General features: G+C 40.7%; 1 protein-coding gene across 4 annotated transcripts in view; it reads left to right on the top strand.

The window, feature by feature from the left end:
• IPO5 (importin 5) overlaps positions 1-19,645 on the top strand; it is a 72,779-nt gene extending 53,134 nt beyond the window's left edge. For 2 of the 4 annotated variants that reach the window (XM_033177394.1, XM_033177396.1), the window contains 12 exons: positions 847-930; positions 2,973-3,105; positions 3,195-3,316; positions 6,374-6,470; positions 8,483-8,655; positions 9,958-10,069; positions 10,155-10,210; positions 11,157-11,279; positions 13,230-13,449; positions 14,346-14,574; positions 16,360-16,501; positions 17,111-17,257. In XM_033177394.1, coding sequence (XP_033033285.1) covers positions 847-930; positions 2,973-3,105; positions 3,195-3,316; positions 6,374-6,470; positions 8,483-8,655; positions 9,958-10,069; positions 10,155-10,210; positions 11,157-11,279; positions 13,230-13,449; positions 14,346-14,574; positions 16,360-16,501; positions 17,111-17,197 — 1,578 coding nt within the window. In that variant the 3' untranslated portion in view covers positions 17,198-17,257. Of the gene's footprint in view, positions 1-846; positions 931-2,972; positions 3,106-3,194; positions 3,317-6,373; positions 6,471-8,482; positions 8,656-9,957; positions 10,070-10,154; positions 10,211-11,156; positions 11,280-13,229; positions 13,450-14,345; positions 14,575-16,359; positions 16,502-17,110 lie in introns of all 4 variants that reach the window. The other 2 variants (XM_033177393.1, XM_033177395.1) reach the window with 2 other exon arrangements.
• The last annotated feature ends 1,919 nt before the right edge of the window (positions 19,646-21,564 follow it).

Here is a 21,564-nt window from a genome sequence, read left to right as displayed (position 1 = left end):
TCCCCGCCACACACACTGTATCTCGTGGGAGGTGTGTGGAAATCAGTATCCATGTTAGTTCCCTTTAAATATGTGCTTGGAAACATGTCACTTGCTTTCTTATTAATCTAAAATGCGTCAAGTGTTCTCTAAGAGCGAAATCGATGCATATAGATCTTCAGAAAATAATTACCAAGGACCAGTGGCCAGTGTGTTTCTCAGCCAACATCTCAGAATTGTTCAAGCTAATGCAAAAGAAATTTCTCTGTCATTGAACCCTCATGTTCTGACCCTCAGAATTATCATCAGGGAACCTCTGTCTTGCCTTCTTCAAAACCAGCATCAGTATTAATTTGTATTTGGAACTGGTTTCTGTGAGACACTGACCACTAAAACATTGGTATGTTTTATACCAATAAAATATTTGTGTGTCCCATACTCTGTATATATGGAGTTCATTGTCTCTTTAAAACGCTGCCTGTCTATACAATGGAGATTACCAGAACTGCAAAGAGTTAAGTGAAAGTCATAGACAAAATTTCATGTAGTGAACTCTATAAACACTCCAAAATTTTTTTTCTGAATTTGAATTCAGTTTTACTGCTTGAAATGCGTAAACCATAGACTAATACCTGATGCCGTTAGAAGTACCTTTATACTGTAGTCCACTGCCCTTCAGTGGAAAATATATTTTTCCAGAAAGTGAACTAAATCTGTCACAATTTTGATAAGAATTTTTCAATATGATAGTTTTATCTATGGAGGTTATGACCTATGTGGGCAATGTTGTCGATTTTTTGGCAACGCTTTGCTAATTAAGAAACAAATTCGGTAGCAATGAGTGTGTCTCTACATATTTTCCTCTAGTTCATGCAGGATGCATCAGATGTGATGCAGCTATTGTTAAAGACCCAGACAGACTTCAATGACATGGAAGATGATGATCCTCAGGTAAGTGGTCTTAATGCATTTGCCTTGATCTGCTAATGAGTTATGGACAGCACACGGTTCAATATATTTAAAACAAAAGGAGTGATAGGTTTCTTGACATTCTGTCAACCCCTACTAGCAGAGACATTCTTCACTGATTTTCCTTCTGTTTCTCAAGCCACTTTTTCTAGTCTGTTGTAGGTTGCTCTTGCTTTCTCTGACTCTCAAGTTTTGGTGTTGGTGAGTTCTGTCCAAGGCTCTCTTATCTTCTTACTCCCATGGAGCAGTGTCACTCATAGACATGGCTTCCAGTTTCCTCTGTATGCTTGCAACTTTCAGATCTTCAGAATTGAAGTTTCATTTCTCCAGCATGTAATAGACATCTCCATTCAGGTGTCTCCTAGCCCTTTGAAGTCTGCATGACCTCCTTCCCCTGGCAAAAAATACAGAACCCAAGAATCTCAGGACACACTGCTTGCCTCTCTGCCTATGCGCAGACAAAGGCATTTCATTAGGAAGAACCCCTGCCTCTTGACACATGTACATACACACATAGGTATACACGCCCAGCTAACGCTTGCTCACAGTTCTCATCCTTTACAAGATTTTCCTGATCTGTTCAGTCTCAATGGTGGGCAGTTCCAGCACTGTGTTATAGTAACGTCATAAATGTTTGTCATAATCTTGATGGTCCCAACGCCTGACATATAACAAGGCACTCCATAAATAATTGTTGAATTAAATTTTGACTTTACATAGCCACACTGTATTAGTTTAAATAGGAAAACATATCATTTTGCAGAGAAAGCATGTTTTGTTGTTGTTTGCTTTCTTTGCAAAATGACATACAAATATACATGTATGTTTTGTATGTGCAGAGATAACAGGCAGGAGGGATGCTTAGCAGGCTGCCAACAGTAGGGAGGCTGAGGGGACTGTAAGCCATAGGGAGAGTGGTAAGGACAAGGCATGTTGCTCACCTTTGTATCAGCCAGCATATAGTTTAATGCCTGGCATGTGAGAAACACCCAGTACCTATCTGAAGAGTGGGTGGACTTTTACATATGAAATCATTAAGAGGTGGGGCATGTGTCTGTCCATGCTTAATAAATAAAAATAGGTAGGTGGATGACAGATACCGGGATAAGAATCACTTTCTAGGTTGCAGGGATGGTGAATGGAACCAGATTCTCTAGGTAATTTGCAGATGATGAAGTCTGTGTAAAGAAAGTAATAGGAGAAGAGGTGTTTTAAAGATACTCAGCCACTTAACGAGAAAATTACAACAGCTAAGGGAAAAGGATGTTTTGTTTCTTGGGTTTTTTTTTTTTTTTTTTTTTTTTTTTTTTTTTTTTTTGAGACGGAGTCTCGCTCTGTCACCCAAGCTGGAGTGCACTGCAAGCTCCGCCTCCCGGGTTCACGCCATTCTCCTGCCTCAGCCTCCCAAGTAGCTGGGACTACAGGCGCCCGCCACCTCACCCGGCTAGTTTTTTGTATTTTTTAGTAGAGACAGGGTTTCACCGTGTTAGCCAGGATGGTCTCGATCTCCTGACCTCGTGATCCGCCCGCCTTGGCCTCCCAAAGTGCTGGGATTACAGGCTTGAGCCACCGCGCCCGGCCTGTTTCTTGGGTTTTAATAAATGTTTAATGAATGGAGTGGCAGGCAATAGGGATACAGAGTCAGATAAAATACATTTCTGTCTTCAAAAAATTTGTGACTGGGAGTTGACAAAATGTTTGGTTTTGTTCAGGTGATTAGTTTCATTTAGGTGATTCAGATGCTAAGAAAGAAAACTGTAATCACTTAAAGTAGAAAGAAATACCCAAAGTTCTGGTCTTTGTCTTTTGCCTCACCTGCTGTCCATATCCCAGTGTAGGGTGAGTTCACAGGGATTTCGTTATTGATTCTGAACCTTTTAAGTATATAACCTTTAGAAATGCTCTTATTGCTTAAGTACTGTAAACATACCAATAAAACATTATGAAATAAGGAAATGGCTTTCTTTATCACATTTACCCATTGTTTTTTAATCTATTTTTTTAATTTTAAATTTTTCCCCCAGATCTCTTACATGATCTCAGCATGGGCCAGAATGTGCAAAATCCTTGGAAAAGAATTTCAGCAGTACCTTCCAGTGGTTATGGGGCCTTTAATGAAGACGGCTTCAATTAAGCCCGAAGTAGCCCTTTTAGATAGTAGGTGTCTTTAGAAGGACCTGTCGGTTGTCATAGTTCTCTCTTTGTTGTTATTTGTCATATGCATTTGTTTTCTTTTCCGTTAATAGCCCAAGACATGGAGAATATGAGTGATGATGATGGTTGGGAATTTGTGAACCTTGGAGATCAGCAAAGCTTTGGTATTAAAACTGCAGGACTAGAAGAAAAATCAACTGCTTGCCAGATGTTGGTAAGAGAGCACTATTTTTACTAAACTTTTATTTTACATCTTACATTTATATACATTTTATATGAGTGCTTTTAATAGCTGCTAAAGAAATTACTTTGGAGAGCCAGGAATATATTCCTTAAAAAGCAAAGTTTTCTTTCATTTTAAAGAAATCGTGTGGATAAACCTTTCGTTATCAGTGCTGTTTTAAATAGCAAAAAACAGGCCGGGCGCGGTGGCTCAAGCCTGTAATCCCAGCACTTTGGGAGGCCAAGGCGGGCGGATCACGAGGTCAGGAGATCGAGACCATCTTGGCTAACATGGTGAAACCCCGTCTCTACTAAAAATACAAAAAAATTAGCCAGGCGTGGTGGCGGGCGCCTGTAGTCCCAGCTACTCGGAGGCTGAGGCGGGAGAATGGCATGAACCCGGGAGGCAGAGCTTGCAGTGAGCCGAGATCGCGCCACTGCACTCCAGCCTGGGCGACACAGCCAGACTCCGTCTAAAAAAAAAAAAAAAAACAAAAATAGCAAAAAACAGCAAATATCCCAAATTCCTGTTAGCGGGAAGATGAATGATAAATATACAGCCATTACAAAGATTTTAGAATATAAGCTACACGAGGGAAGGATTTTTGTTTGTTTTGTTTTTAGTCTATAGTAGGTGGCCATGGAATATTTTTTAAACAAATTAACAGAAGTGTGTTCATGCTATTTAATGTAAAACAAAACGCTTGATTTCAATTGTGTAAAAAAATGGATACGGCAGGAAAATCAAAATGTTCGGTTATTATCCCTTATGGTGCTTATGGTGTGCGTATGTGTATTTAGTTCCTAGTTTTCTTTATGAGCATGCGTTTTAAAGTGAAGGATAATACTTTATTTTATTTTATTTTTTATCTTATTTTATTTTATTTATTTTTGAGATGGAATCTCTCTTTTTCACCCAGGCTGGAGTGCAGTGGCATGATCTCGACTCACTGCAACCTCCACCTCCGGCATTCAAGTGATTCTCCTGCCTCAGCCTCCCAAGTAGCTGGGATTACAGGCGCCTGCCACCACAGCCAGCTTCTTTTTGTATTTTTAGTAGAGATGGGGTTTCACCATTTTGGCCAGGCTGGTTTTGAACTCCTGACGTCAGGTGGTCTGCCTGCCTCGGCCTCCCAAAGTGCTGGGATTACAGGCGTGAGCCACTGCACCTGGCCAATACTTATTTTTAAAGTTAGATTTTAGAAATTATGGTATATTACAAATTTAGCAGTTAAGTAAACCTAAAAAGTTGCTTCAATTTTATTTTGTATTTATATTACATGTTCTAATTCATTTAAAAGTATATTTCTGGCCGGGCGCGGTGGCTCAAGCCTGTAATCCCAGCACTTTGGGAGGCCGAGACGGGCGGATCACGAGGTCAGGAGATCGAGACCATCCTGGCTAACACGGTGAAACCCCGTCTCTACTAAAAATACAAAAACTAGCCGGGCGACGTGGTGGGCGCCTGTAGTCCCAGCTACTCGGGAGGCTGAGGCAGGAGAATGGCGTAAACCCGGGAGGCGGAGCTTGCAGTGAGCTGAGATCCGGCCACTGCACTCCAGCCTGGGCGACAGAGCGAGACTCCGTCTCAAAAAAAAAATAAATAAATAAAAGTATATTTCTTATTGTCATCTACAATACTTAGTATCTATAAATTATAAACACTTTGGATTTTTGTGGGTTTTTTCCCCTCTCAACTGGAGAGCAAATACAAATAATAACATCTTAAAACAAAGTAATCTTTAGATGTAGTAAAAGAGAATAAAACAATTAGGTTTTTTGGGGTTTCTTTTTGCTTTTTGAGACGGAGTCTTACTCTGTCGCTCAGGCTGGAGTGCAGTGGCTTGACCTCAGCTCACTGCAACCTCTGCCTCCTGGGTTCAAGCGATTCTCCTACCTCAGCCTTCTAAGTAGCTAGGATTACAGGCGTGCACCACCACGCCTGGCTAATTTTTTGTATCTTTAGTAGAGGCGGGTTTTCACCACGTTGGCCTGGCTGGTCTCGAACGCCTGACCTCGCGATCCGTCTAACTCTGTCACCCAGGCTGGAGTATAGTGGCACAATCCCAGCTCAGTGCCACTTCTACCTCCTGGGTTCAAGCGATTCTCCTGCCTCAGCCCAAGTAGCTGGCGTTACAGGCGGCCGCCACCATGCCTGGCTAATTTTTGTATTTTTAGTAGAGATGGGGTTTCACTGTGTTGGCCAGGCTGGTCTGGAACTCCTGACCTCGTGATCTACCCGCCTCGGCCTCCCAAAGTGCTGGGATTACAAGCATGAGCCACCGCGCCCAGCCATGATTTTTTAAAAACACAAAATATCAGCCGAGCACGGTGGCTTACGCCTGTAATCCCAGCACTTTGGGAGGCCGAGGCGGGCGGATCACGAGGTCAGGAGATGAGACCGTGCTGGCGAACATGGGGAAACCCCGTCTCTACTAAAAATGCAAAAAAATTAGCCGGGCGTGGTGGCAAGCGCCTGTAGTCCCAGCTTCTCAAGAGACTGAGGCAGGAGAATGGTGTGAACCTGGGAGGCGATGGAGCTTGCAGTGAGCGGAGATCGTGCCACTGCACTCCAGCCTGAGAGACAGAGCAAGACTCCGTCTCAAAAAAAAAATAATAATAATAATAATATCAGAAGCCTATTTGCTACGCATTTACAAAGTAAATGCTACAGTTAACTGATGTGTTGGGGGAGGGGTGTTGTATCTTTTAGAATGATTTTTCCTCTAATAAGTGATACATTTTGTTGGATGTATTGGCTAAAACTTGCTGAATAGAGTGTGAATGATTCCAGCCTTGGAAAGACAATATATACGACAATAATTTCCTTTTTTTTTCTTTTTGTTGCTCACCAATACTACAATCATTTCATGACCCTTTTCATACTCCTTTTAGTTGGAAGACTAATTTGACAGTTGTACGTGCAGCTTTAAATGTAGTTCTAGTCAAAGTACAGCTTCCTATGGTCCTTAATGATTTTGCTGTTTGTTAATATTAATGCTTGAAAACTAACATGAATCTTTATTTCCTCCCAATACTTTGGTTACAGGTTTGCTATGCTAAGGAGTTAAAGGAAGGCTTTGTGGAGTACACCGAACAGGTTGTCAAACTGATGGTCCCTTTACTGAAGTTTTATTTCCACGATGATATCCTACAACCTTTGAATACAAAACGTGTAGATTTAGTAAAGTTGTTTCTTGGAGTATTAGACAGTGTTCACTGAAGTAGACATCACTATGATTGTATTTGCACTAACTGTACTTCGAGGTGATAAGGTCGGTCCTCTGCGTGTGCCTTTGTTTCCACTTGTGCCAAAACATGAAAAAGAAAATGTCACCTATCCTCTGTCAGCTTTCTGTGGCCCACTTAAGGATTTAAGGATAAATAATTAGCAAATGATTACAATTATATATAGTTGCTACTTTCCCCAAATATCTTTTGGTAACGTTAAGAAAATAAGACTTTTATTTTAAAAGATGGTGTCTCACTCTGTCACCTAGGCTGGAGTGCAGTGGCATGAGCAGGACTCACTGAAACCACAACCTCCCAGGTAGCTGGGACCTACGTGCACAACACTGTGCCCAGCTAGATTTTTATTATTATTATTATTATTTTGTAGAGATAAGGTCTCCCTATGTTGCCCAGGCTGGTCTCAAACTCCTAGGCTCAAGCAATCCTCCTGCCTTGGCCCCACAAAGTTACGGGATTAAAGGCGTGAGCCACTGTGCCTGGCAAAGACCTGTCTTAATAGATTAGAGAACCAGCGATAGATAGTCAACTTTCTGTAGCAGTGAGAATCCTCCATTTCCAATGTGGATAGCACCTTTAGGGGAAACGTCACTTGATACATCTGCATTCTCTTTTGAGACAGAGTCTCACTCTATTGCCCAGGCTGGAGTGCAGTGGCACGATCTCAGCTCACTGCAACTGCCACCTCCCTAGTTCAAGTGATTCTTCTGCCTCAGCCTCCTGAGTAGCGGGGATCACAGACATGCGCTACCATGCCCAGCTAACTTTTGTTTGTTGTTGTTTTTTTGTTTGTTTTTTGTTTTTAGTAGAGACGGGTTTTCACCACGTTGGCCAGGCAGGTCTCGAACTCCTGACCTCAGGTGATCCACCCACAACTGCTTTCCATTATCCTTCTTAACATAATAATAGTCAAAATTAATATTTTCCGGTACATTTTTATGTCTTTACACACAAGAGAATGTTAGAGCCCAGACGCAAATCCCGATCTCTCTGACTCCAAAGCCCCTTTGTCATCATTCCTCTTACGATATCTTTTTTTTTTTTTTTTTTTTTTTTTGAGACGGAGTCTCGCTCTGTCACCCAGGCTGGAGTGCAGTGGCCGGATCTCAGCTCACTGCAAGCTCCGCCTCCCGGGTTTACACCATTCTCCTGCCTCAGCCTCCCGAGTAGCTGGGACTACAGGCGCCCACCGCCTTGCCCGGCTAGTTTTTTTTGTAATTTTTAGTAGAGACGGGGTTTCACCATGTTCGCCAGGATGGTCTCGATCTCCTGACCTCGTGATCCGCCCGTCTCGGCCTCCCAAAGTGCTGGGATTACAGGCTTGAGCCACCGCGCCCGGCCTACGACATCTTATAGTGGTGTCCTTTACAGAAGACAGCTTTTACCCAACAAAGACTTACTTCCCAGGATGCCAGAGGACAAAGCGAAATTGCTTTTAAGAGGAAGTTATCAAGACCTTATTTTGTAAATGAGATTAGATAGGGAAAGACAATTTAATCTTTATTGAAAACTGAAAAGGCCAGCATAGGAAGAGGTCCTCGGTGGTTTTTTTCAGGGAAATGCTTCAGTTGCATTTATTAGAAACAGATACTCCCTAAGGTTTTGAGGTAGGTACACCTTGAGGCATGCTAATGGTCATAGGTCCTTTCATAGTCATTTTTGTATTTTGGTTTACATTTGAGCAGTAGGCAGCCCTTCACTGCTGCTGGACTCATTCCTGCCACTATTATAGGTGACAGAGGAGACGGGAGGTATGTCTTTTCTATTTTTATACATGCTTTATATTTAACACAAGCTCTTGGATATCTTAGATAAACAGAAGTTGCCTAGCACTACTATTAATGCATTGAACCCTTTAACATTTAAGTGAAATAATAAACAGTCTTTTGAGGTTCCTTAACAATGAAACGTGTTCGAGTGGCAGCAGCAGAATCCATGCCTCTTCTCCTGGAGTGTGCAAGAGTCCGTGGTCCTGAGTATCTCACACAGATGTGGCATTTCATGTGTGATGCTCTAATTAAGGCCATTGGTACAGAACCAGATTCAGACGTCCTCTCCGAAATAATGCATTCTTTTGCAAAGGTGAATATTTTTCTCTTAAAAAATATGTATAAAGTAGTATGTTCATTTATTAGTCTTGCTAAAAGTTTTTTAAAAAATTTTTTTGAGACAGAGTATTACTCTGTTACCCAGGCTGGAGTGCAGTGTCACAGTCGCAGCTCACTGCAACCTGCGCCTCCTGGGTTCAAGCAATTCTCATGCGTGATCCTTCCAAGTAGTCGGGATTACAGGCATGTGCCACCACACCTGCTACTTTTCGTATTTTTGGTAGATGTTCCCCAGGCTGGTCTCGAACTCCTGGCCTCAGGTGATCCACCTTGGCCTCCCGGAGTGCTGGGATTACAGGTGTAGGCCAGCTAAATAAATTTTTATGTGCTGTAGTGTATGATTTTTTTAAAAATAAAAATGTTGAATTTTTTGTTTTAATATTTTGGTATTATGTTTCTTTTAAAGAGGGTAAATTTGCCTTGGAAGGGCAGTATAGTTAGAGGGAATGATACAGGCAACAGCATAAAAGCATGCATTCTTTGGAAAAAGAGAAGAAATTCTGAATAGTATTTTAGTCTTATACTTAATAATCCAACCACAGAAGCTTGGGTATCATCTCTAGTTTCTGTTCTTTCTACTTTCCTCAGTTCCTCTCTGTTTTTTTTTTCATTGCCGCATCTCTTTTTCATGCTGTTGAAATAGCCCCCTTGGTCTACTGCAGATATCTCCTTTCTTTTGCTCTCAGTTCATTCTGTTTTCCTCAAGCACTGCCTTGCTCTTCATTGAATCACTTCCTTTCTCATACAGTGTCACTCCCATTTTGTACAACTGTAGTTTGCTCCGATCTTGATTGAAGATTTACAATTTCTCAGCATCTTTATGTGTCCTTATTTACACTCTTGTAATTCAGAATTCCTTCTGTTTTTCCGAAGAAAGCATGCTTCCATACCTCTGCCTATATTATTTCTTCTACCTCTAATACCCTTCCTTCAGTGTTCTTTTATGTTGTGTGTACCGAGTACGGATATAGCAGTTGTGCTCCTTAGGAGCTGGTGTGTGTGTGTGCATGTGTGTGCTCCATCTTTGAATCCTCAGTACCTGGCATGATGCCTGGCACCTAGGTGTGCTCAGTAATGTTTAAAAGAAAATGTTTTTTCTAACTCCAGTCTCTACAATGCTGTCATTCTAACAAATACAAGTTAAGCATATGTAAATAATTAATCTTCCAGGATACTGAACTGTGTTTATTTTTCCGTGTGATTCTTAGTGGAGTTTAACTTTAGACTCTCAACACCCCTAATCTTATGGATTGTTTTCTTTTCTCAACCTCATTAGTGCATTGAAGTAATGGGAGATGGATGCCTTAATAATGAACACTTTGAAGAACTGGGAGGTATATTGAAGGCAAAGCTTGAAGAACATTTTAAAAATCAAGAATTACGACAAGGTGAGTTTTCCATGCTTTTATTTCTGAATATAATCCTTGACCATTTTGGTGATCATTTAAAAACATTTATTTGGGTGTGTTTTAGTTAAAAGACAAGATGAAGACTATGATGAACAGGTCGAAGAGTCACTACAAGATGAGGTAAATTTTTCCCTTTGGAACTTACATGATCACTTGCATCTGAAAGACTTGTAAATGCCTCAGTTTCTGATTTATGTGAGTTGTCATTCTGATGTAATTATCAGTCTTTAGCGGAGGAATTGGATATATTTCCCCTCTTAATTTATGAATGAGTAATTTGAAATTAAACTGATATGTCTTTTGGTGCTATGTGCATTTTGTTGTAATACCTCACTCAGCAAAACACCTTGAGGTTTTCCTAGTTCATTTACATATTGCTCACAACAACCATTTGTATTTTGTGGTGCTTTCACTGTTTTAAAGATGAGTAACCTGAAATTCCAGTGTGAAATGATTGCCCTGAGTCACACTATTGACCGTCTGGGGCCTTTTTCACCAGATTACTTAGTTCTCTCATCAAACCACCTAGGACTGTCAAGCATACTTCATTGTGTGTTTAGAGTCCAGCATCTCATCTGTGGCCACTTGGTGGGCCAGTGCTACCATGTAGGTAGTACCAGCTTCCTGAAGGTGCCCACGTGCTTGTAGGCCCAAATTGCCACTAACAGCGAGACCCCATTCTCCCCACCATCCACCCCGAAATGAGGATTATTCTGCTGAAAACAAAGTAAAAATAGTAAAAACACCTTCATTGCAGAATGTAGAAATTAGAGATAATTTTTCAACCCATCTATTTTAATTATGTTCTGAGGAAAATCTTTGCAGTAAATACAGTTCTTGCCACACACCTTTGTCTTTCCAAGTAAGACTGGCCTTTGATTAGTAAGAGACATGATAACCCACCCTTGACTTCAGTCTCTAGACTCTTGATTTACCCTTAAGACAGGAATGAGAAATTGATTTTCTGCATTTTTTAAGGTTTTTATAAATGTTACTATTGGTAATAGAAAATATACTTTTTAATCCATATGGGTGTGTATGTGTGTCTGTGTTTTTTTTTTTTTAGGATGATAATGATGTTTATATTCTGACCAAAGTGTCAGATATTTTACATTCAATATTCAGTAGCTACAAAGAAAAGGTATTACCATGGTTTGAACAGCTGCTTCCATTAATTGTCAACCTCATTGTAAGTGTTACCTTTCTTAGTAGTTGTTTTGTTTAGTTAACCTAGAATCCTTTTCACTGCTGCATAAAATCTAATGCTTGAAGTTAAAATGGGTCTCAGAAATGATTGTTTCCATTGTACATCTTTGATTTTATCAAGTTGACTGCATTACCCTGGACATTTTCTCATTCATTGTGTGCTCGAAGATTCCTAACTTAGTTTTCCATAGGCCAATTCAGTTCTAACACATCTGAAAGACATACAAGTGATTTATTGTTATTATTTCAGATTATATCTGCCCTCCTAAATTAATAAAAGGAAACAGAATGGTTACTTCTTATTTAGTGGACCATAAATAATTCAATTATCTTTGTTATGTACTACCAGCAATCATGGATTATGGATAATGGGCTTATATATATATATATTTTTTTAACCTTCTCTCACGCATATATTTGATGTTTTAAAAAATGTTTTATAGACTTTTGTTTGTTTGTTTTTCTCAAGATAGAGTCTTGCTCTGTTGCCCAGGCTGGAGTGCAGTGGTGCTATCTCGGCTCACTGCAGCCTCCGACTTCTGGGTTCAAGCAATTCTCCTGCCTCCGCCTCCTGAGTAGCTGGGATTACAGGCGCACGCCACCACGCCCAGCGAATTTTTTGTATTTTTAGTAGAGATGGGGTTTCACCATGTTGACTGGGCTGGTCTCCAACTCCTGACCTCGTGATCCACCCGCCTCAGCCTCCCGAAGTGCTAGGATTACAGGCATGAGCCACTGCTCCCAGCTCTAGACTTCCTATTTTAAAGCAGTTTTAGATTTACAACCAAATTGAACAGGAGGTACAGAGATTTCCCATGTGCCTGTGCTCCCGTGCATGTATGGCCTCAGCACCATTAACACCCCCCATCACCATAGTAGATACATGTGTTTCCATTTATGGGCCTACAGCAACACATCATATAATGGCCTATTCAGGTTTTTGGGGGTTTTTTTGTATCTTTAGTTGTGTTTTTTTGTTGGGTTTTTAGTAGTAGAGACGGGTTTTCATCGTATCAGCCAGACTGGTCTCAAACTCCTGACCTTGTGATCTGCCCGCCTCGGCCTCCCGAAGTGCTGGGATTACAGGCGTGAGCCACCGTGCCCAGCCGTGTATTGGGTTTTTTTTTTTTTTTTTTGAGACAGAGTCTGCTCTGTCGCCCGGGCTGGAGTGCAGTGGCCAGATCTCAGCTCACTGCAAGCTCCGCCTCCCGGGTTCACGCCATTCTCCTGCCTCAGCCTCCCGAGTAGCTGGGACTACAGGCGCCCGCCACCTCGCCTGGCTAGTTTTTTGTATTTTTTAGTAGAGACGGAGTTTCACAGTGTTAGCCAGGATGGTCTGGATCTCCTGACCTTGTGATCCGCCCGTCTCGGCCTCCCAAAGTGCTGGGATTACAGGCTTGAGCCACCGCGCCTGGCCTATATTGGGTTTTTAAAAATATATTATAAATTAGCAGCTGTCATCAGATGTTTGGAATTTTTCTTTTTGGCTTTCAATTTTGCATTTTATTGTATTAAGTAGTGCATTACATTTTTAAAAAGATTCAGGCACACATGACTTAGCCTGTTGAATAAATACTATATGTTAAGATCTTTGCAGCTTTTATTATTATTGTAATTTTTTAATGTAGGAGTACCATTGTCTTTTTTACAAAGTAGATTTATATACAATGCTGCCACTGTCAGTTCTTCTGTGTGATAATGTCAGATTGTAGAGTTCTGTAACAAATCACACATGTCGTTGAAACCTAAATTTTATTAAATCTGTGTATTTTATTGAATATCGTTGGTCACAAGAAGTGGTTGTTACTATGTTTTCTTTTTTCTTTTGCCTATATCAGGAATATCAATGTAAACAGATAGTCTATAGTGAATATTTCTTTACATTCTTTATGTACACCAGTATTTGAAGCTTAAAAGAGAATTTCTTTTGTAGTGTCCACATAGACCATGGCCAGACAGACAATGGGGATTATGCATCTTTGATGATGTCATAGAACACTGTAGTCCAGCCTCATTTAAATATGCAGAATATTTCTTAAGACCAATGCTCCAATATGTATGTGACAACAGCCCAGAAGTCAGGCAAGCAGCTGCATATGGCCTGGGAGTCATGGCACAGTATGGTGGAGATAATTATCGCCCTTTTTGTACAGGTACCTTTGCTTATTCAGTTACGTGCATTCCAGACATCCTGTGTATCCCTACTTTACTCTTTACCACACTCCCAAACATTATTTGCCTATTTCTGCTGTAGTCTGTTTTCAGACATCTCATCTGTAGCATTTAGGATTCTAGATGATAAAAAGATATGATTCATTCTCGTAGAAATAGAATCAAAGACATCCCCTGCCCCCAGCCTTCCGGGGTGCGTTCCTCTTTGCATTTTGGTGATATACAATAGCCTTAGAATAGGAATTTTTTTTTTTTTTTTTTTTAATTGAGACGGAGTCTTGCTCTGTCATTCAGACTGGAGTGCAGTGGCACAATCTCGGCTCACTGCAACCTCTGCCTCCCGGGTTCAAGCAGTTCTCCTGCTTCAGCCTCCTGAGTAGCTGGGACTACAGGCGCGTGCCACCACAGCTGGCTAATTTTTTCTGTTTTTTGTAGAGACGGGGTTTCACCATGTTAGCCAGGATGGTCTCAATCTCCTGACCTCGTGATGGGCCCACCTCAGCCTCCCAAAGTGCTGGAATTACAGGCATGAGCCACCATGCCTGGCAGAATAGGACTTTTAAAACTTACTGGGGTATATAGTTAAGCAGCTTTTAAAGCTGCAGTACCCTTGGGTGATGTGGTGAGTACTATAAATCTGGAGGCCACTAATCTCTCTGGGTCTCTAAGTTAGTAGAGGACTAGTGCTCCTGTCCATGCTGTGGCAGTCCCCCCTCTGTTACCATTCTGTAATGACATAGCCAAGAAGACAACACTTCCCATACATTTTAACATTTCTTTACCATAATCAATATCTGGACCAAAACCAAAAATATGTATATTCATTTGCATGAAAATGTGAGGTTTTGGCTGAACTTCTTTCAAATGCTTATTTTAGAAGCACTTCCCCTCCTGGTAAGAGTTATTCAGTCTGCGGATTCTAAGACCAAAGAAAATGTCAATGCTACAGAGAACTGCATCTCAGCAGTAGGGAAAATCATGAAGTTCAAGCCTGACTGTGTAAATGTTGAAGAGGTCCTTCCACACTGGTTGTCTTGGCTTCCACTACATGAAGATAAAGAAGAAGCTGTTCAGACTTTCAATTATCTGTGTGACCTGATTGAAAGGTAAGAAAGCAGACTGTGACCTTATTTCCTTCCCCTCCACAGTGCTTCCTGATTTTTCTTGCTTAACATCAGTCTTTTAAGGTTTAACCGATGATCTCTGCACAGTCCTCAGTTGGATAGGTTTATAATAGTGCTGTCTTTATAAGTCATATTAAGAAACCATATCACGGTTAACATTGCCCTTAGAATAAAGTCTAATTTTGAGTTATTCTTTATGAAATTAGATTCAACAGATGAAGCACTTTAATTATTTATTTCTGTACTTTTAAACTTTTTTGGTAGTGACAAGGTCTTAACTGTTTTGCCCAGGCAGGTCTCAAACTCTTGGCCTCAAGATATCCTCCCACCTCAGCCTCCCAAAGTGCTGGGATTACAGGCATGAGCCACCAAACCTGGCCTAAGGGCATGTTGTTTAGTGTCTGTTTTCTAAGTCCAAGTTCCCCCCATAATATAATCAGATCTAAGCTCTGTCACTATTGATTATTATTTTTAGGTTATGAATAAATTCAAGGGCTACAACGAGTGGAGTTTATAGCAATAGGCCAACAGGCATATTCTCCATGCTTGTTTTAAGTTCAGGTTCACATAAGAAATGGGTTTGAGTCTTCCACTGAGTACATCATTAAGGAATGTAACAGCCATCCTGCCGTCTACGTGCTCCTGACCTGCTCCTGCATCTGAAATGACCAGGTCTTTTTTTTTTTGAGACGGAGTCTCGCTCTGTCGCCCAGGCTGAAGTGCAGTGGCGCGATCTCGGCTCACTACAAGCTCCGCCTCCCGGGTTTACGCCATTCTCCTGCCTCAGCCTCCCGAGTAGCTGGGACTACAGGCGCCCGCCATCTCACCCGGCTAGTTTTTTGTATTTTTTAATAGAGACGGGGTTTCACCGTGTAGGCCAGGATGGTCTCGATCTCCTGACCTCGTGATCCGCCCGTCTCGGCCTCCCAAAGTGCTGGGATTACAGGCTTGAGCCACCGCGCCCGGCCAGACCAGGTCTTAATCATGCTATTTGATCATCTCCCTTGAAAACGACTACTCTGAAATTCTCTTAGTGACAAAGACTGGAATTCTTTTTTTTTTTTTTTTTTTTTTTTTTTTTTTTTTTTTTTGAGGCGGAGTCTCGCTCTGTCGCCCAGGCTGGAGTGCAGTGACCGGATCTCAGCTCACTGCACGCTCCGCCTCCTGGGTTTACGCCATTCTCCTGCCTCAGCCTCCCGAGTAGCTGGGACTACAGGCGCCCGCCACGTCTCCCGGCTAGTTTTTGTATTTTTAGTAGAGACGGGGTTTCACAGTGTTCGCCAGGATGGTCTCGATCTCCTGACCTCGTGATCCGCCCGTCTCGGCCTCCCAAAGTGCTGGGATTACAGGCTTGAGCCACCGCGCCCGGCCAAGACTGGAATTCTTAAATTCACTGTTAGGTTTTTTCCTGTTAAACTTGCCTGAGTTTATTTCTCAGTTTATTCTTGAAATGTTTATATAATTTTTTTGAACTTCAGAGTTATTTTAGAACCAATTTTGTAGTAGCAAAATAAAATTTTATTTTGTTAAGAAACTTAGTAATACAATACATTTTTTTAAGACATCACAAATTATTTATAAGGTATTTAGAGCATTCTGTTGTGTTTGGCCCTTAATCCTGAGAGATGAGTCCAATATTTTTTTTTTTTTCTAATTTAGGAAGAAATGAAGAGTTCATATATAAGAATGGCTGGTTTTCTTGGTGAACACATAATCATATTTCTCTTTACAAATTTCACTTACTAAGGTTTTCTTCTCATTTGTCAGTAATCATCCAATTGTTCTTGGCCCAAACAATACCAATCTGCCCAAAATATTTAGTATAATTGCGGAAGGAGAAATGCACGAGGCAATTAAACATGAAGATCCTTGTGCCAAACGTCTGGCCAATGTCGTTCGCCAAGTACAGGTAAGCTGATTTGGTTGAATTGGGAAAGGGGAGATAAAGCCTTTTTGTTTTTATATTCCTCTATGAGAAGAAACTAGAAATCTAATAGCTAAGGGAATTTTATTTTTATGTTTTCATAGTCTCTTGTCTGTAAGCCTCAAATGGATTATTCTTAATGTAATCCATCCATATGTTCTTATTATTTGTTAGAATTAAAACCTTCATCTTAGGACATTTTGAGCCTACCAGTTGGTGCTTAACACAAGCTTATTATGTGTAGTTTTTCTGCCTATCTGAAGGAAAAAAACCGAGATTTAATAATAACTTGGCACCTGCCAAAAAACTTTAGATGATTTTTACTTCCTATGTTCATGTGGTATATGGGTTACTTTAAGATGTTACCAGCTTTGTGTAGCTTTATCAATGCAAAAATGAAGAAACCTTACTGTAAATGAAATGAACTTTTAAAAAATGAGCAGATTTCTTGCTTTTACAATGATACTCATCAAAATAAACTACCTAGGGAGAAGGTATTTTGGCATTATTACAGTCTACCTATGATGATGATTAAAATCCTTCCAAATGAGCATTTTGCCATGTCTAAGTCTGTGAACATGTTTCTTTCCCTAGACTTCTGGAGGATTGTGGACTGAGTGCATAGCACAGCTCAGTCCTGAGCAGCAGGCCGCCATTCAGGAGCTCCTGAACTCTGCGTGAAGGGCCTTAATGTCACCCACCAGAAAACTAACTACAAATAAACGCTTACCCTTTCGTTTAGGTTTCTTTGTTTTGTTTTTGAGCAAAAGAGAGCGGTAGTGTTGTGTGTAGGCCATTTTGGAGAGCCATGAGCAGGAAGAGCAGCGCTGTGTTGCAGAATGGAGTTTCCATGGATTTCTACCAGACCAGTGAAGGAGTTCCTGGAAGCCCTGCAGTAGCACTGAAGAGTATTTTTCTATTGGTATAACCCACCCACCTGAAGGGGAAAGGGAAATCAAATTAATTTTTCTCGTTAGACATAAGGAAATTTAAGGAAAAACAGCTTTAAGAACAGTTACTCAGCGCAGATGTGTGTTCACACAGATTGCTCTGCACTCAGTGTTCATTGTTAATTGGAGTGTGAGTCTTTCTGTAGGGTAGAAGGAAGCCTACTACCCAGCAAACCAGTAGACCCAAAAGTTGAAAAAAACTGATGACAGACAACAAGCATGAAGATGGCATATTTGATGTCACTTTGGTTCTTTTTCCCAGAAGGCTTATACAGTGACTCAGTCGGGAAGCTTTCCAGCTTCCAGCCCTTGAATGTGAAGTGTCATTGGCATGTCTGGCAGTAGTCTCTTATTCACTCCTCAATAAACAACATTGAATACAAAAGAGGCTTGTGTAAAAACTCAGTACTGTCTGGCTTGGATTCATTTCATGTTTTTAATATAAGAATGATCTAATATTTTTTTAAAGTAATAGCTATCAGTAATAGCTGAGTGTTTTTCCCCTAATATTTTCCTTGTGCAATTCAGACTTAAGCATCGAGTTTTTACCATCTTCCACTGTAAGCTAAGTTACGATACCTATTCCATTCACAATTGGTATTCTTTTTAAGGTTTGCAAATTCCAACCAATTTTGTAGCTAGGATTGTTCTGATTCGCTTAAAAAGATTTGGCTTAGTGTTTTCATTGCAAATTATAATTGCTGTAGAGCCACACACAACTTTTGAACTTATAAGTATTATGGCTAAAGTTATTTGCTGAAAATTTCAGTAAAATGTGTGAATGTTTCTTTATGTATTAACCTCATAGCAGTAAATGACTTGCTGTTGTTTAATTTTTCTAAGGCATCTTAATAGACTTCTGTTGAAAACTTCAGTGTTAACATTTTTATAGTTTGTACTAAATTTAACCGTGATATAAAAATGAATTTTATGCATAGATCAGAATTTTAAATTAAAGGTTTTTTCTTTAAATGATTTGTATTACTTTATTAAAACTAAATCTGAAATGGAATAGAAAATGGAATGGATTACATACAGATGGTTTACTTGTTAGCAGATGCCCTTCAAATATATTTTCCGTTTGCAGCACACCACCATTGCCTGGAGGATTCCAAATCTAGCAAAACAAAATATTAAATGACTTCACCTGCGCAGTCCTTGGTTTCACTGGATGGATACCTGTGGGCTCTTGTAATGTGTGTGGTAATATTTGGAACTTTATAGCCTGTATTCCTTGGGAGAAAAAGATGGGAATTGGAGTAAAAAATGTGTCAGGACAACCCATTTCTGCTTTCTTGTGTAGCATCTGCAAAGCCAATTCATGTACTGATGCCAGTCAGCTAGAGCAATGTAGGTTTTTAAAATTTAAATTATGACTACACTTTATTACTACACTTTCAGAAAAGAAACATGTTGGAAACATGGCACACCTGCAGGAGTTGAGATGACAGTGTGGTCAGAGGATGTGTTTGGGAGAACCTAGTGTTTGCTGGGCACTGCGCTAAGTGCTTTGGGAGCAAGAACCTCCTACCTTCCAGTTTAAACACTAGTGGTATTGTCACATACCGCTCACACCTGAGATGGACTTAGAGCAAGGTTCTAAGAACTCTGAAAGAAGTGCTCTGTTCAATGCAGACTGGCAACATCCTCCTTGATGAAAACAGAAAAGCAAAGAAGTAATTGGAGTTGAATCAAGTTAATAGGGAAGGTTGGTAGTAAATGCTGTTAGTGTGACATGATTCTGAAATCCAGAGCTCAGAACTAACTGCAGGATGTACCATGAACTAACAATTCTTTGAAAGGACCTGGAGAAACATTTTTAATACCTCATTCTGTCTATGCAAGATGAAAATTCGTGGAGTTTTTTTCTTGGCTTTTGTACCAAATTTAGGGGTCTTGATGTCAGCAAGTGATATATATTGTTTATAAATGCAAGCTGTTTCTGGAGGGAAAAAAATGTGTGTGGCTCTTAGATTTTCTGGGAATTTTGTAACAAGTTACACGCACAAGTGTTAGAATCTTTCGCATAACTCAATTTGGAGTATTTTTAAAATGCTGTATCTTTAAAGAAAAGTAAAATTGTCTTAAAGCTAATTTGACACTTCTGTAATCAGAGGCAACCTTATAATTCTGGAGTTATAGTTTGACAGAACCATCAGTAAAGACATAACCAAATAAATGGTCTTGGTGCACCTGGTCTGATGATAAAAAAAAGGGGGGGGGGGAGCTTACTTACAGTCTTGCAAGCATTATATTTTTATGATCTAATCTTTTGAGTGGGTGCCTGTTTAAGCAACTTGAAAGGCTAAGGAGCTAAGTAAATGTTTTACTTAATTGCTTCATTCTGCCTAGGAGTATTGTTGCATCAGTTTTCTGTGTTGCACAGAAATCACCTTGCCGGCCGGGGTCGGTGGCTCACGCCTATAATCCCAGCACTTTGGGAGGCCAAGGCAGGTGGATCACCTGAGGTCAGGAGTTGGAGACCAGCCTGGCCAACATGGTGAAACCCCATCTCTACTAAAAATACAAAAAGTAGCCAGGTGTGGTGGCAGGTGCCTGTAATCCCAGCTACTCGGGAGGCTGAGGCAGGAGAATCACTTGAACCCGGGAGGCGTGCATTGAGCCAAGATTGTGCCACTGCACTCCAGCCTGGGCAACTGGGTGAGATTCCCATCTCAAATAAAAATTTTAAAAAAGTAAACCTGAAATCACTTTGCTTCTCTTAACCTTCTTTGCCTCAAAAGATTAACAGTCAAAAGCTGCCATGTTTGCTATTCCTAACCAGATTTTCTTTCTCAGCCCTAAAAGTATGAGTATCACTATTTTAGAAGAAGAAAGTGAATGACCCGCAATGTATGCACATCACATTTGGAGGAAGCTTGGATATTTACTTCCAGCACTTGGAACTTCTGAAGGGTGATGCTGGGGAGTAGGGGTTAATTCTAACAACATGCTACCCTAGACTTGCACCCTTTTTCCCCACACAGCTGTAATCCTTCCAGTGTTATGCCAGACAACATTTGGGCTGATTATTTCTATGTATTTACTATATTTGAATGGATGAATACAAACATTTTAAAGATATTTTAGCTAAATTTATTCACTTCTCAAAATGAATCCAGAAGTGGTACAATAATGATTTTTTTGTAAAACATTACAAAATTTTCTTTCTAAATTCCACTAAGGCAGCAGAGTATAATTCTGAAATGTGTTCTTTCATAATTCAGGATCTTTCATTGTGTATTTCCTCTTGATCTATTGTTTCTGTCCTCTTGACTAGCATTCAGATTGTAATGGAAACCAGAATAGTGCCACTTGCTATGAATCAGAAATTAGTTCCCCTGTTTCCCTAGAAGTTTTGTAATACATGGGTAGAAAATGTAAGAGTTTGAATCAGCCCGACAACTCGCTCCTGTGATCTTAAGGTACACCTTAAAAGATCATGGTGCTATGTGGTTATGACCAGAGGTTGGCAAATGTGTTCTCTAAGTTCGAGATAGTAAATATTTTAGCACTCATCACCGAACAGTATGTGTTTGCAAGCCATAGGGTCTCACAAACCGCTTAGCCGTTGCAGTGCAAAAGCAGCCATGGACCATAGTAAACAAATGGGTTTGCCTGTATCCCAGTGAAACTTGACCAACACAGGCTAGCCATAGCTGCTGACCTCTGAATAAAATCACTGCGTCAGTTAAAAAATCCCAGTCTGGGCCGGACGCGGTGGCTCAAGCCTGTAATCCCAGCACTTTGGGAGGCCGAGACGGGCGGATCACGAGGTCAGGAGATCGAGACCATCCTGGCTAACACGGTGAAACCCCGTCTCTACTAAAAAATACAAAAAAAATCTAGCCGGGCGACGTGGCGGGCGCCTGTAGTCCCAGCTACTCGGGAGGCTGAGGCAGGAGAATGGCGTAAAACCCGGGAGGCGGAGCTTGCAGTGAGCTGAGATCCGGCCACTGCACTCCAGCCTGGGCGACACAGCAAGACTCCGTCTCAAAAAAAAAAAAAAAATCCCAGTCTGCCATGTACTCAGCTTACCCAAACTCTGTATGCCTTAGTTTCCTTCTCTGTAAAATGGGAACAATAATAGTACATACC

This window comes from Trachypithecus francoisi, unplaced genomic scaffold, assembly GCF_009764315.1.
Source record: "Trachypithecus francoisi isolate TF-2019V2 unplaced genomic scaffold, Tfra_2.0 Lachesis_group18, whole genome shotgun sequence".
Classification (NCBI taxonomy): Eukaryota; Metazoa; Chordata; class Mammalia; order Primates; family Cercopithecidae; genus Trachypithecus; species Trachypithecus francoisi.
Note: the sequence above shows the minus strand (reverse complement) of the source record. Positions and strands in the feature narration are given on the sequence as shown.